The sequence below is a fragment of the Haliaeetus leucocephalus genome, unplaced genomic scaffold, assembly GCF_000737465.1.
Source record: "Haliaeetus leucocephalus isolate CR32 unplaced genomic scaffold, Haliaeetus_leucocephalus-4.0 Scaffold351, whole genome shotgun sequence".
Taxonomy (NCBI): domain Eukaryota; kingdom Metazoa; phylum Chordata; class Aves; order Accipitriformes; family Accipitridae; genus Haliaeetus; species Haliaeetus leucocephalus.
This window is the reverse complement of record NW_010972787.1, coordinates 1,957,525-1,973,778: the sequence shown is the minus strand read 5'-3', so window position 1 is coordinate 1,973,778 and position 16,254 is coordinate 1,957,525. Positions and strand designations below refer to the sequence as shown.

The 16,254-nt window shown below is 38.5% G+C and overlaps 1 protein-coding gene across 1 annotated transcript in view; it reads left to right on the top strand.

Moving 5' to 3' along the window:
- The window catches only part of XPO4 (exportin 4), a 54,327-nt gene extending 38,489 nt beyond the window's left edge, over positions 1-15,838 (top strand). The window contains exons 13-22 of the mRNA XM_010572634.1: positions 504-663; positions 2,349-2,518; positions 3,479-3,653; positions 5,402-5,695; positions 6,592-6,772; positions 8,306-8,424; positions 9,378-9,508; positions 10,277-10,394; positions 11,667-11,759; positions 15,165-15,838. Of these exons, the coding sequence (XP_010570936.1) occupies positions 504-663; positions 2,349-2,518; positions 3,479-3,653; positions 5,402-5,695; positions 6,592-6,772; positions 8,306-8,424; positions 9,378-9,508; positions 10,277-10,394; positions 11,667-11,759; positions 15,165-15,362 (1,639 nt within the window). The 3' untranslated portion in view covers positions 15,363-15,838. The remainder of the gene's footprint in view (positions 1-503; positions 664-2,348; positions 2,519-3,478; positions 3,654-5,401; positions 5,696-6,591; positions 6,773-8,305; positions 8,425-9,377; positions 9,509-10,276; positions 10,395-11,666; positions 11,760-15,164) is intronic.
- The last annotated feature ends 416 nt before the right edge of the window (positions 15,839-16,254 follow it).

Sequence of the window (16,254 nt, the reverse complement as noted above, 5' to 3'; positions counted from 1 at the left end):
CCTGCTGTTTCAGACTGTTTCTCTACAGTAAAGAAAAAGAGAGAAATAACTGGTCATTTCTGTATTTGTTCTTTTGTATGCATCACACTGCAAAAGCTGCACAATTGGGACCCACTTGGTCACTAAGCTTGATGGTGCAAGGAAGGGAGAATCAGTTCTTGAAAAAAGCTTTTCAACTACTCCAAGTAGTAGTCCATTTGTCTTCATTCCCTCGATGTCACAATGCTTGTGAGAATTCTTTGTTTCAGTAATTTTGATGTCAAAGATAAGCACCTTGTCTTTTAATGCATATTCTGGCTTTTTAGAGGATATTTGCTGCTCTATCCTGTCTCTGTTGCACTTAAAGTAACAATAACTTCAGGTGCTTTTTCCTTCATTAGAGTCGAACTACTTTGTGTTATCCTGTTCCTTCTGTAATATTTCATGAATATGAAAGTGTTTGGTATTCGCATTGCTTCTCCAAAAACCACTCTCAGCATCCTCATTGTATTTTAAATCTGCAGGTTGTTATCTGCTATTTTAAGAGTGTCAGAAGTAGAATCTAGAGCAATAAGGGCAAATCTCACGCACCTCCTGAGCCCCCAGATGGGCAAAGATATTGTATGGTTCCTCAAGCGCTGGGCAAAGACTTACCTCCTAGTAGATGAAAAGCTGTACGATCAGGTAAGGATATAACTTTTATTAATTAATTGGTGAGTATTAGCAATAATATTATCCTGTGATTGCAGATGTCAGTGTAGGTATTTTAAAGTGCAATGATAAAGCATTTTTAATATTAAATGGGTTGTGGTTTATTTTTGGAATTTGTTTGAAAGTTGATGTTTTCTTCAGTTTTTTAATTAGAAATATAAGTTGTTAGGGGACCCTTCTTGCACGTTTTGGTGCAAATGTGTTTTTTTTTTTTTTTGTAGCCATTGCCATAGCAGAATAGCATACCGCGCTCTCAGGCTGCATAGTGGGTGAAGCTCACTGACTACAGCAATTCTATAAGCTACTTCTCACTATCCGTCAGATCTTACAGTTCATGTGTAATACAGTGGTTGCCCTTGATGGATGATTTAGTGAGTAACCCGGTCATGATTCTGAATTAGATATTTAACACCATCACAAGATGGTATATATTAGCAAATGTCATGCTACTTTCTCTCCTCTCCCCGTTCTCATATGTTCTCATTGTATATATCATGATTTCAACGGCGCATTCTTTGTAAAGGGCAACTTCTTACTGTGTTTGGACAGCACTAATCATGATTATACCTTGATCCTGATTTTGCTTATCGAACTAACTGTAATCCAGCTAGCTGATGGAGGCCACTCATCCTGGGGAGGTCCTATTGGCTCTAACTTTTGAGAAGGAAGCCTCCTCCTCCTCCCCTTTATTTCCACTGTTGAAGCAACTAAGAATACTAACCCTTCAGGAGGGCCCTCCTTAACAAAAATAGGTATACCATAGACTTGTAAATACTTGGAATCATATTATTCAGCTTGTACTTACAGCAGAGCTAAGAATTTGTAAAGGTACCAGTTGGGGAAGGTTTGGAGAGCATGTAAGGAGGGATCCAAATGAGAAATGTTCACAATGCGAATAAGCAAAATATAGTATATAGGAAAATGCACACATTTAGTTTGTGTTGACATGTGAAAGTGAAACCTCTATTTAAACCTTATGCTCAGTCATGTATATATCATGAATTTTAAGGTTAGAAATGTTAGTGGTGTGCTGACAGGAAGCCCCTGCACAATTACTACAAAATCCTTGGATTTCACTCTTGAGAAACTTTTTTTAAAGATAGGAGAACAGGCAGTTTCAAGGAAGCATATTTTAACGTGCCAGGACCAGAATCTGACATCTTTCCTAAAAGACGTATAGATTGAAGGAAAAATCTGCAGAAAGCTGATGCAGAAAAATTGTGATGAAAATAAGTTTTTACAAGATTCGATCTAGATCAACAGCTAGGTTTATTTCTAATAATTTTTATCTTGTCACTGAATTTTGAGGAATTTCATCACAAATTCAGAGAAACACTTTTGGGAGATGATTTTGGGATCTTTCTTTTAATTTTTAAAGGTTTTGAACTTTCACTGGTGTTAAAAGCTAGACATACTCAAACCTGATTTTGTAATGAGCATGAAACTTTCTTTGTTTTAGGTGTTGTGCTTAAAATTGCAAGATAAATTTGGCAAAGATTTTTCTATTACAGGTATTCTTTGCCTTTGTCTATGTAACATTTGTGTATTTTAAGTAGGGAAGAAGTGACAGCCTGAAAAGAATTTGCTGACAATGATTACCATACACTTTGGGGTTCTGGCTTCTGTAAAACTCACTCATTTTAATGCTTTTCTTATAGATAAGTCTGCCATTTAGTACAGCATTTGGTGCTGATACAGAGGGTTCCCAGTGGATTGTGGGTTACCTTTTAGAAAAAGTGATCAGTAACCTGGCAGTGTGGAGTTCAGAGCAGGACCTTGCAAATGATACTGTACAACTGCTAGTAACATTAGTGGAAAGGAGAGAGCGGTAAGTTGCTATACCTCTGGAAGTCAAAAAATTCCTTTTGCTTCCTTTAAATTTTTTTGGCCAAAGTAGTCCAGATATAGGACACTTCATATTTGTGTCTCCTGTAAGTCAAATTACTTTATTTAGTAACATACTATAAATGAAAAAAAAAGTTGTCTGACAAAGTAAGGAGTGAGACCTATATTTGACAAAACATAACTTAATTTTTATTGTTTAGAAGTGCACTCTCCTTCTCTTACCCTTGTGCCTCACTCTTAAACAGTGAGAAAGGAAAACTCTGCTGGTCTCCACTCTTACTGCAAGGATTTTTGTGGTGTTTATTTTTGTTGAACAAGTTCTTCTGGATTGAGTTCATATACTGGTTAAGCCAGTATAAAATATGCTTTGTAAACATACCAAAAAAAATTCCTTAAAAACTCAGGATTTGGTGGATTCAGACAAATTTCAAAGTCTTCTTCGATATTATGAACTGTGAAGCAGGAAATTCTTGAATGTTTTGCTTTTGTGAATTGGCATGCAATTATACATGCAATCATGCATTCACAGTCTGCTGAAAGACTGTTCTGAAGTTTGAGGATTTAAATACTTGAGGAATTTGCTTTTAAAAAAAATTAAAACCCACAGGAGTTAGTTTTGGAATAAACTGCTTATTTTATCATGACATAATGAGACTAAGCTTTTAATCCATGCAATATGTCCATTAACTCTGTGTGTGTGTATGTAAAACTAAAGCATTTCCCAACTTTTCTCCCATATGAATTGAGCTATTTTCAAAGTATGTTCTTTAGAAAACTTAGAGGTGAGGTATTAATAAGATGAAAGTCAAAAGGCGATTTAGCCTTAGAATAAAGGAATTAAAAAAAAAAAAAATCTTCTGACAACTGCTAGCAACCTGATGTGCTCTGTTCATTCAATTTTGTGAAGTCTTTTCTTTAATTAAACTGGTTTTCCCTCTTTTAGGGCAAACTTAGTTATTCAGTGTGAAAACTGGTGGAATTTAGCTAAACAATTTGCAAGGCGAAGCCCTCCTCTTCACTATTTGTCCAGTTCTGTGCAGAGAACGCTAATGAAAGCTTTAGTTTTAGGAGGTTTTGCTCATATGGATACAGAAACAAAGCAACAATACTGGACAGAGGTAAGCTGTTTTGATGCTTCTGTTGGCTCCATTTTAGCAAGTAGTACAAACAAGTTAGTTTATGGAATTTTATGGTGACAAAATCAACTCATATAGAATCTTTTGATTTTGAACATCTAATACTGATAGTTTTTTAAATTATTCTGTCTTTGAAGGTCAATAGTTATATGGCACCCATGAGCTGCCAAAAATTATATCTAAAACATCACAACCTAAACAGAAACAACTAATAATTACCTGGAGGATTCGTGAAGCAGTCAGTATAGCAGTACACTTGAAAGACTATTGTAAAAGGTTAAGATTTTCCCTTGGAAATGTGTCTGTCGTGGTTTAACCTCAGCCAGCAACTAAGTGCCACACAGCTTCTTGCCTACTCCCCACCCCCAGCAGGATGGGGGAGAGAATCGGGGGCGGGGGACGACGAGGATGACACACACGACCAACAGTAAAACTTGTGGGTTGAGATAAAGACAGTTTAATAGGTAAAGCAAAAGCCACACACGCAAGCAAAGCAAAACATGGAATTCCTTCACCGCTTCCCATGGGCAGGCAGGTGTTCAGCCATCTCCAGGAAAACAGGGCTCCATCATGTGTAATGGTGACTTGGGAAGATAAATGCCATCACTCCAAAGGTCCCCCCTTCCTTCTTCCCCCACCTTTATATGCTGAACATGACGTCATATGGTGTGGGACATCCCTTGGGTCAGTTGGGGTCAGCTGTCCCAGCTGTGTCCCTCCCAGCTCCTTGTGCCCCCCCCAGCCTGCTCGCTGGTGGGGTGGGGGGAGAGGCAGAAAAGTCCTTGGCTCTGTGTAAGCACTGCTCAGCGATAGCTAAAACATCTCTGTGTTATCAACACTGTTTTCAGCACAAATCCAAAACATAGCCCCATACCAGCTACTATGCAGAAAATTAACTCTCTCCCAGCCAAAACCAGCACAGTGTCATTTCTTCCCTTTATTCTAATTTGGTGGTGTTACAAATTATTCAATTATTCACTTAATGATAATGACAGTAAGTAAAAAGCTAGTGTGGAACATAATGAAGCGCCTTGACCAGTTTTTTGTGCCCTGGCTCCATTAAAGCTCAGATAGTTAATACCAGAAATGTTGGTCCTAGAAAGTAGCTGAAATGTGATCAGGAAGCACCACCTGAGTTTGTAAAGCATTGGCCTTCTGAGAGAAACTTGGTTTTATTAGCAAAGCTATGAAATTAGTGATTGAAGGTAAGACTATAATGTACTGGACGTAATTGAGAAAAACATTTTAACTATTTTATGGAAGTTTCTAAATTGGTTCCAACACAGCTGATTACAAAAGAGATTGTGCTATTGAGAATTATAATATGACAAAGATAATTGTGAGCATGAATCTTAATTAATGCTTTCATTGATGCACTGTAACAATTTTTTTCCCCTAATACTGAATTTGGAAGAGAATCAAATACTGTGAGCCAGAGAAAGTCATTGTAATTTGTTTAAACACTACAAAATAACATAAAATATTTATGGAGGTGCTCATTTTGAAATAAGCTTGCAGGTGATGATGGCTAATGAGAATCACCAATCACTACCACTTTAGCTTATGTTAATGTGACAGATAATAACATAATTGAGCCGTTGGAAACTGGAAGTGATTGATACTTGTACTGCTATGCCAAAAGCGACCCATGAGCTTGCTAAATCACTTAAACCTCAGATCTCATATAATAGTATGCTTATCTTAATGTGACTTTTCTAAAAAATTTCAAGGTTCTTCAGCCACTTCAGCAGCGATTCTTGAATGTGATAAACCAAGAAAACTTTCAGCAGATCTGTCAGGAGGAGGAAGTGAAACAGGAAATCACTGCTACATTAGAAGCACTCTGTGGCATTGCTGAGGCTACCCAGATTGATAACGTAGCCATTCTCTTCAATTTCCTAATGGACTTCCTTAATAATTGCATTGGATTAATGGAAGTATACAAAAACACACCAGAGACTGTTAATCTCATAATAGAAGTCTTTGTTGAAGTTGCACATAAACAAATTTGCTATCTTGGAGAGGTAAGTACAACGAGAAGGGGAAGGAGGGGAAAAGTGTGCGGGCGTGCGTACGTACGTATATGTGTATACAGTGCTATCCCTTAAAATAAAGTGTAGTGATTTTAGATTCTATAGAGAAGGAAATGCTATCAAGTTGCATCTGTTAGAGGAGTTCCTTTGTTTAAAAACATACTCGCAGGACATCTAGACTGTTGTTATACCAATAAAGTTAGCCGCAATTCATCATTAGTCTAACTCTGCATGGGTGGCAAAAGAGCGCAGACCATGTTGAGTACCTTTTTTAACTATATCAAACTTGTCTGAAGGCTAGTCTAGGAGAATTGGAGCACTATTTTATGTGACAAATGCATACCATAGAGACACTGCCTTGGTCCTAAACAAGGCATTAATGGATACCAAGAAGTTAATGGGTAAAATGAGTCAGTGCAGTACACTTACATCTTCGCACTGTTGGCTAATTTTGCTTTTGCACCTAGAGGAGTTCATGCCTAGTGCAAACTGGGTATGCACAAACAGTGTATTGTGGCTCCAAACTTTGACAGCTGAAGTGTGTCCCCAAGGGATTTTGTTGGTAACCTAATTTGTGAGATTAGTGAGATGTGTCAGCCTGTTCCAAGCCACTTAAGTCTTTTTTTTTTTTTTTTTTTTTAGATTGAGGATTTGATAAAAGTAATGTTCTGCTGTTTCAATCAGTAGCACATTAATATATGGCTGTAAGTGTTCTTATTGTTTAAGGTGGCTGTTTCCTTGATTTTTGTGTGCAGTTGTTACAAAAATTGGTTATATAACTGAAGTTAAAATCTTGAGGTATCATCAACCAAGTAACACCATCTTAAAACAAAGTTTGTCACTTTTAGCATATGGAAGTTTTCTTATTATCTAACACTGTTTTATAGGCCAAAGCCATGAACTTGTATGAGGCCTGCCTAACTCTGCTCCAGGTGTATTCCAAGAATAATCTAGGTCGACAACGGATAGATGTTACAGCAGAAGAAGACCAGTACCAGGATCTCCTTCTTATTATGGAGCTTCTCACTAATCTTCTATCAAAAGAATTCATAGATTTCAGTGATACAGGTATGAAGGAATTGGTAATTGCTGAACCATTAACTTGTGTTCTAAACTGTAGAAACCATTGTGGGGCATGCGTTCAATCCAGGTAAAGTGAAAACTAAAGTTTAGGCTTGATTGATTAGCTCAGGATATGGAAATTACTATTTAATGTCCCAGTAGCAAAGGAAGGACTTTTCACAGTGTTCTAGCATCTGACATTATTATTGCTGTCATAAAATAAATAGGGCATGTATGAAACAACTTGAATTCTGAATATTGCAAGTCTGAATATGTAGTAGCAGCAGTTTTATAACAAAAAACAATTAGAGAAGTTGGAATAGTAAATTACCGCAAGAGGGCAGATGGATTATCTTCTTCATACAAGATACAACTTTTGTGAAATGCTGAGCTTGTTAAAATTCCATCACGTTTGAGGGTTTTCTGAATTCCTCATTCACAGAACATGCTTTATGGTATGTGGGTGTAGTTAAGGGCTCTTTTTTGTATCCCAGCCTGTTACTTTCTTCCATGTATTTGCCACTTAAAATTGCAGTAGTCCTGAATATGATCTGCCAGTTCTAGCTTAGCTGTGCTGCATTGCTTTTGAGTAAGCTGAAACACATTGGCATGATTCAGATCTTACCATGTCCTATACAGTTTGCACAGAAAACATGCTCAGTAACAAATTGAATCTGCCTAGGTTGTTTTGATATTGCTCATTGCTTTTCTGAGGTACACCTTGAAAGAGAGAACCTTGTGCTCCAAAATTAAGTGCATCGGTCTAGTTTTTTGTCATGCATGCAATAACACAAATACAGAACCAGATTTAGACTTTGTCTATTGAATGGATGACTCAGTGCCATGTAATGTATTCTCTTTGAGGTCAGACATTGGATGTTAGTTGCATGGAAAACACTGTAAAATACTTACCATGAAACTAAGGAATGTGAATACTACCTGAATGTAATGCCCAGAGATCAAATGTATTGAAAGTTGTCTGCATACTGTTGCTGACTCAATGCAGGAATTACAAAAGTAAGGTCACTGCCAGCTGATGGGAAATGTAGGTCTTACCTGTAACTGGAGAAAACTTGGCAACATCTACACTACAGAATTTTCTGCATTAACTCGCATTTTTTTTCTTGTTGTGTTTATCAAATATATATAAACATATGTAAATATACATAAAAAGTATAAAAATGCAGTAATATTTTGCTTACTATCTGTTTATGTGTGCAGGCATGAAGCAGCTATCACTAGAAACAAATGCGATGTTCTGTAATGGAAGGGAGCCCTCAGTATCTGAAGTGTTCTGTTTTAGCATGCCATCTGGTACATGCGATTATGAAATGCTTAGTCTTAATGAATATAAATATAGTGTGATGTAGCAGCCTCCACTCACTATTCTATTTTAATACAGTGCCTCATAGTTTTGTTTGGGGAGGGGGGAAGGAATAGTCTTATTTTTAAAAATGTCTTTATTGTAAAGAAATTGGACTCTTCTTTCAGTGTGTTTAATCCTCCTTTTATACAAAACATTTTTTGTCTTTTCTACAGATGAAGTATTTAGAGGACATGAGCCTGGGCAAGCTACAAATAGATCTGTATCAGCAGCAGATGTTGTCTTATATGGGGTTAATCTAGTTCTGCCTCTAATGTCCCAGGATCTGCTGAAGGTAAGTATATTTTTACACATAGGTGCTAGAATATTAAAGCTTTATAGTAATGAATTCCCAGAATTCATTCTTATATGCATTCCACCTCCATAAGTTGAGTTTTCTAGGCTTTTTAAAATGTAAATAACTGTTCTGTAGTTCTAGATGCTGTTTGAAAAGAAATATTGTAAGCTGAGAAAATGTATATTTGAAGGGCCTAAACAAAACTTTTTTTATTCTAAAAGTGAGTCCAGGTAGGTCAACAATTAGACAAACCTGAAATGTGGTTTGTGGAATCCTTTTTCTGATAGTGTCAGAAATGTGATACGAAGCATAAACAGTGATATTAGTAAAAAGAAAAAAAAAAATCTGCGAGCAAGTAGTAACTTTTTAATTATTTTCACAATACAGTTGGCTTTTGTATCATAGACATCAGCAGCTTGTCAGAGCAGTAAAATATGAAACAATGGAATGGCAATATTTCATTGGGTTGCGCTATGTTAATGTTTTAATTAAAAAGAATCAGGGGAACACTTCTGAAGTGTATTTCAGTTGTCGCCTCTTAACATCCTTTCTCATCTGGTAGTGCTTGCTGAGCATGAGAGCTACATCCATTTTCGATGAGACTGAATCAAAGGATATACCCTAGGAGCCTCTCTATTGTGCTCCAAATGCTCGTGAGGCTTTTATCCCACAGGACTAGACTTGCTCATATCTGAAGTAAAACTCCTTGAATTTGTATAGAGCAGATAGGAGACTCTCACCATCAACTGTTTAGCTTTAGCAATCTTTTTTTATTGTACCACAGTGTTTGCTAATAAAGTTGTAGTCATTCTAATGTCTCTGAAGTTGTCTACTAAAACTGTCTTTTCTTCAGTGGAAAGCATCAGTCCTGTCTCTTCGTACAGATGGAAATTATGTCAGAATAGAGTTATGTGATTGATTCTAAAATTACCATGTTTTTCTTTTGACAGTTTCCATCCCTGTGTAATCAATATTACAAATTAATCACTTTCATCTGTGAGATATTCCCTGAGAAAATTCCACAACTTCCAGAGGACCTCTTTAAGAGCCTGATGTACTCACTGGAGTTAGGGATGTCATCGTATCCTTTATAGTGCTTGGGAGTGTTTAAAAACCTGAGTTGCTTTTATAAGGACCTGTTAAAAATCTGATTTTTTTTCTTTGCATTTTTTTCCTTTTCTATCAATATCTATAATTATATATTGCTAATTGACTCTTACTCTGCTCTGGTGATTGAAAGTTTTGCTGTAGTGTCTATTGAGATTCTAGCATTAGCTGAATTGCCTCTGACTTGTGTTGCTTGAACACAGCCTTTAAGTGGTTTAGCATGTAAGTTTTTTCTGGCAGCCATTCCTGCCTCTTCCATTACTTCATTTCAGAGTGTGTAACTTCATAAGCCTTCAGCTGGTATCCCAAAGCCATTCCTGAATTAGTTTCTCAGCTGGTAATACAAAACATTGCTGCTGTTCTACTGGGCTGGCTCCAGAGCATTTCCTGTCAGGGTGCCAATGGGCTCTCCCTCTCATAATGGGAGTACCATTTTCACTAATCTGTGGCACGTGTCAGAAACAGATGAGCTTGACCATAAGGGACTCTTTCTGAAAATGTTATGTCAGAGAGGGTTATGTTACATTAGAGTGCGTAGCTAATAAAAGAAGGCAACAAAGTTGGAATTCTTTTTTTTCCCCTTTTTCTATTTTTTTTTAAAATTTTTTTTTATTAACAGTTTTGTAGTAAAAAGAAATCTTGGAACATACAAGTATTTAAAATATTTTCTAGTGACACAACTGGGAATTTTTACCACAATTTAATTGAAATGTGACTTTGATTCTTTAACGCCCATTATCAGAATGAGTTCAGAGGTTTGCCAGCTCTGTCTGGAGGCCGTAACACCATTAGCAGAACAGTGTGCAAAAGCACAAGAAACAGATTCAACCCTTTTTCTAGCAACAAGGCACTTTCTTAAGGTAAGGCATCTGCATTTTGTGTTACTTTGGGGTTTTTTTGCATTCAGGTAGCATCAAGAGGCCAAACAGTAATCATATCTGACCAGGTTAATCAGGATCACACATATAGTAAGAAACAGCCTGTTACCTAAAAAACTGGCAGTTTAAGAAGAAAGAGAGCATGAAGGACTGAAGACATTGGACTAGAGTACAAAAGAAGATGGAGGCGTAGAGGGAGGAGATTACTTATTGCCAATCAACAGAAGACCTGAGCCTCTCAGAATGCAGTTTATACTTATCCATGCTCTGCACACGAGCTCTAGAATGAACCTGATTGATAATTTTAGCAGTTCTGTTTACTGTGAAAGCTGTGAAATAGAAAGCTTCCAGAATTGTGTGAACTGGCAGCTGGGTAGAGTACTAAAACAAGAGGCAGAAAAAAGAGCATAGTTGGGAACTAGAAAGAAAATGCTGTCATTTATTCAATGTATCCAATGAATTAGGCATTTTCTTAATCCAGTATCATATTTAGTACTTCCCTTTTAGGACTATCCACTCTATCTCATCGTATTTTGGAGGGACCTGGTGGCAACCAGGTTCCTGCTAACTGGGAACAAAGTAATTGTGGAATTTATGTGCTCGTCTTCTGATTTTGTAAAGACTTCAGTTTTCCTTAAGGCATCTTTTCTTACCGAACTGACATTTGAACTTCTGGGGATTGTTCATTAAAAGCACACATCAGCCAAGCTGAGAGAATGAGAAACACCTTAATTTTATTTGTCTTTATATTTCTTCTAAATTAACATAGCTTTCTGCCTTTTCTCTTAAGATTTCCACTTAAAATTATACCATTCTTATCAATCTGTTCCCTGTTTGGCTTTCTGTGAGCTGTAGGATTCTCCAAAACTTGAGGAAAAAGTTCCCTCTTTTATTCTGGAGGAGCAAAGGCTTTTTTCTTTATTTCTCTGGCATATCTGCAGCTTTTGGAGAAAAATACAAGAGATACCATTTCTCTCTGAAGAACACATATAAATCAACAACAGGTTTCAGTGCTTTGAGATGTGAAGTTGTGCTGTTAACCCAAGACTTGACTTCTAAAAGAACTTGGCTTTTCAATTACTGATACCTAAATTAAAAAAAAAAAAAAGGGCAACAAAACAAACAACCACCTTGGATGTTTGTAAATTCATGTTCATTGTTATTACCAGAAGTGAAGATGAGGCTCAGCAGCAAATGTTGGTAAAGCATAAAGTTGTTTACACTTCTGTAACTACAGCTGTTTTGTGATTTCAGATGGTCTTTGATATGCTGGTACTTCAGAAGCACAATACAGAAATGACAACTGCAGCAGGGGAAGCATTCTACACATTAGTGTGTTTGCATCAGGTATGGCATTTAGACACACCCTGAAAACCAGTCATTTGTTAAAGGAGAGTGGTTAGTTACTATATGTCTGGCAAACCATAAAATTGTTCTGGTTGGAAGGGACCCTCAGGTGGTCTGTAGTCCAACCTCTTGCTCAAAGTGGGGTCAACACTGAATTATGGTCAGGTTGCTCAGGGCTTTTTTCAACTGTCTTGAAAACCTCCAAGATGGATATTTCAAAGCCTCTCTGAGCAGACCGATGAATGCTTTATTATCCTTGTAATACATGTGCTTTTAGCACCTGCCAGACAGTCTTGGTGGCCCACCACTGGACTCATTCAAGTTCATCAATATCCTTCTTGTGTTAAGGAGTCCAAAACTGGACACAATATTCCACATCTAGATACAAGTGCTTTGTAAAGACAAATAATAAACACAGCCCAGTATGCTGCTAGTGTTTATTGCTGACAAGGCACACCACTGACTTGCTTAGCCTGCTGTGTCCACCAGGACCTTCAGGTCCTTTATTCAGCAGGACTACTCCCCAGCCTGTCAGTTCCCAGTCTGCATAGTTCCAGGGGGTTAGCCTGTTTCAGCTGCAGAACTTTGCATTTGTCCTTGTTGAATTTCATGAGGTTCTTGTTAGTTCATTCCTCCAGCCTGACTAGGTGTCTCTGAATGTCAGTCCTGTCCTTGAATGCAATGGCTGCACTCCCCAGTTTGGTTTCCTCCACAGACTTGAGACAGCATTTCCTTTTCTTGTCCAGTTCACAGACTAAAATATTTAACAGGACAAGGCCCAGATGAAAGCTCTCAGTGCCACTTGTAACCAGCTTCCAGGTGGGATATGAGCCGTTAACCACAATCCTTTAGAGGCTGATAATACAGGTGTGTCTTCACCCAGGTAGTAGTCCAGCCATCTAGACAATAAAATCCCAGCTTGGTTACAATGATGCTGTGCAAGACAGCTAAAGACTTGCTAATATCAGGCATCCACTGCTCTCTGCTCATCCACAGATGTAGTCATTTCATCACAGAAGACAGGTTGGTAAAGCACAATTTACCCTTGGTAAATCCATGCTGGCTGTTCTCAATCCCTTTCTCTTTCATGTGCCCAGAGGTAGCTTCCAGGATTACTTGCTTCATGATTTTCTTAGTCATTCAAAGATGTTAGAGAGCAGCCTTGTAATGACATGAGCCAGCTTTCTGAACCCTTGGATGGATTCTGTCAGGTCTTATGAGCTTGTATGCGTCAAGATTTCTCAAGAGACTCCTGGGTTGATCCTCTTTACTACTGGTAGTTCATCTCTTCCTTGAACCGTGTCTCTAGTCATAAAGGTCTGGGAAAAACCTGTCGGTGAAGACCAAGGCAAAGAAAACATTGAGTATTTCATCCTTATCTTTTGTCTGTTATCACTAAATCACCGGCTCCATTCAGTAGCAGGACCCACATTTTCCCTGTTCTTTCTTTTACTGTTAATGTACTGGTAGAAGCTGCTCTTGTTGTCCTTGACGTCCCTTGCCAAATTTCAGCTTTAGCTGAACTTTGCTTTTCTGTCATTGTTCATGTGCATGTGTCCTCCTTGCACTGCAGTTCAGTTATGAACTCCCTGCTCAAGTGGGTTGGTGTCCTACACATGTTTATGTTGTTTTCCTCAGTATCTGGACAGGCCATTCTTGTGCTTAGAAGAGGTTGTCCTTAAAGACCTGTCAGCTTTCCTGAGCTCCTTTTGTCTTCAGAGCTCTCTCCCACAGGATCCCACCCACCAGTCTCCTGTATAAGCTGAAATCTGCTCTTGTGATATCCAGGTTCTATACTTGACTGCCCTCTTGTCTCGCTCTCTTAAGGATCCTGAACTCCACTATTTCATGATCACTGTAGCCAAGGCTGCCGTTAATGACCACATCCCTGACCAGCTCTTCCTAGGTGTGAGTAGCAGATGCAGAGTCACCCCTAGGTGGCCCATCTGGCATTCAGGCAAATCTCAGGATGATAATCTCTCATAAGTCTGATCTGGAAACTTCCTCAAGTTGCTTGAAGATGACTCAGTCCACTACTCATCCTGTTTTGGTGTTTTGTAACAAGCTCCTGCCATGATGTCATCTTTACCACCTCTTGTCTGATCGTGACCCATAAGCACTCAACTAGATTGTTGCCCAGGCCATAGGAAAGCATTCTTAATTTGAGCTGCCCTTCCACATAAAAGGCCATCTTCTGTCCTCTTCTTCCCTAGAGAGCTCTAAAGAACCTCCATCTGTCCATTGGAGCACTCTAGTCATGCCACCTTTCCTACCACATCTCAGTGCCTGCAGTGATGTTCCAGCTTTGCATCTGCACATGGAGCTTTAGCTCTTCCTTTTTGTTTCCAAAGCTGAATGTGTTTCTGCACAGACATTTGAGGTTGGCCTCCTCTCAAGCTGTTTCATCCTTCCTGATGAGCACTCTTAAACCCATCCTTAAACACTTCCTTGTGTTCTTACTACTTATGGTCTCTGTCTCCTCACTTATTTACCTCACTTATTAGGAAGCTGTTACCACTATCCCCCAACATGCCCTTTAAAGCCCTTCCTGCCAGGTTGGCAAGCCTTTGACAAAGATGTGTGTAAGCCACATTGTCATATGGATCCTCTCTCTTGTTAGCAGCCCTCATCCCTCAAAGAGGGACTCATGGTCATGTAAGACAAAAAGACCCTGTGACACCACCCACAGGTGGCAACTTCATGTTGTGTCTACCCCCACCTAAGCCCTTCACCAGTAGAATTGAGAGGACTGCTGTTCTGGCTCCTGTGTCCTTCAGCCTTGCTCCCAGAGCTCAGTAGTCACGCTGGACTTGCTCCAGGTGCCCCTTGGCAATGTCCTTTTAGTCATGTTTAACATGTTTCTTTGTTGTTTCTGTCCAAGTAAGCATGAGAGTAAGCAGAAAACTCTTAGAAAGGAATCTAAGCTCTCTGTCCCAGGGAAGGGAATCTAGAAAAGGGAAAACCTGTGGTAGGAGATGGCTGGTACAGCATGCTGAACACGGGGTAGGCATGAAGAAAGAGAAGTGCAGTTTGCAGGAATAAGCCTATGCTAAGAAAGAGCCAGAAGGCACTTTGAAGAGTGTGCCTTAAAGTTTTCTTCTCACTCTGCACTGCAAAATACTGTACCTAGCTCTAAGTCTTTCTTTAGCCTTACTAAAAAAAAATGGTCCGATTGAAGGGCTTTATCTGGTTTAGAGGTAGGTGAAAGGCTGCAGGTCCATAGTCGCTGCTAATATGCTGGTCAGTGAAACTGAGTAACAGGTGGAGACGTACTGATAGTTTTCTGTCACAACCTTGATTCTGGATTTTGTCCTGATGAGAGAAGTTGTATATATTGTTGTTTGTTGTTTTTTTTGTTTGGCTGGTTGGGTTTTTTAAGTTACTAAGATCTTGTTTATTTAACAGGCTGAATATTCAGAGCTAGTTGAAACATTGCTATCAACTCAACAAGATCCAGTAATTTACCAGCGGTTAGCAGATGCCTTCAACAAGCTTACTGCAAGCAGCACTCCTCCTACACTGGACCGTAAGCAGAAGATGGCCTTCTTAAAGAGTTTAGAAGAATTTATGGCAAATGTTGGTGGACTTCTCTGTGTAAAATAAACAACAAAACTCTATGCCTAATTTAGACCCTTTCTGCAAAATGCACTGAAAAATGCTGAATGCTGACTAAATCTTGTACCTGTCTCTGGGTTCTTTGCAGCCATCTCAGATTCTAGAGAGCCTGGAAGTTTGAACATAACACAATGGAATAGGAGAGGTCAACTTTGAATCAGCTTCTGCTATTATGTGTTAGCTGCAATCTGTCATGCTTGTGTGTGGGAGAGAATGAACAGGAGATCTGAATTTAAATTTTTTCCATATATGTGCAAACAGATATGGGCACAATGAAAAATAAATGCAGTGCCTTTCCCCCCCACACTGGTTTAAAATATGAGTGGCCAGATAAATGTACAGATTTCTTTTCTACCCAAAATTGTGTTAGTGTGATGCAGATACATATAAAGCTCTAAACAGTCTAGCTGATTTTAAGCTTTATTTTTCCTCTCTTAAAGTTTGAGTTTGTGTTCCAATGGGGAAGAAAAACCAAATGGTATTTTAACTTGTGTTTAGTTCTGTTTTTCTACATCAACCTGACATTGCATGTTTAATGCAATGTGGGTTTTTACATTATGTTCTGCTGCCTAAAGTTTGGGGGGAGAAAAAAAAGGTGTATATTTTTGTTCCCCTAAAGTGAACTTTAGGAACTGTAGCCATTTCATTGCCTTAATTTAAAAGAAAAAAAAAAAAGCTCATATAATTTAGGTAAGAAATTTAAGGCAAGACTTGACTCTTCAGAGTTGGTTTAGGCTGTTGGCATTAAGCTGCTGTGTACCTGTTGCAGCCCTTCATGTTGATGTGTCATTTTGGAATGAGTGTCTAATGCAAGGTTCATGTGTAGTTTTACTTTCAGTATCTGTTTTGATTCATACCCAGGTTGCACGTAACTGCAATG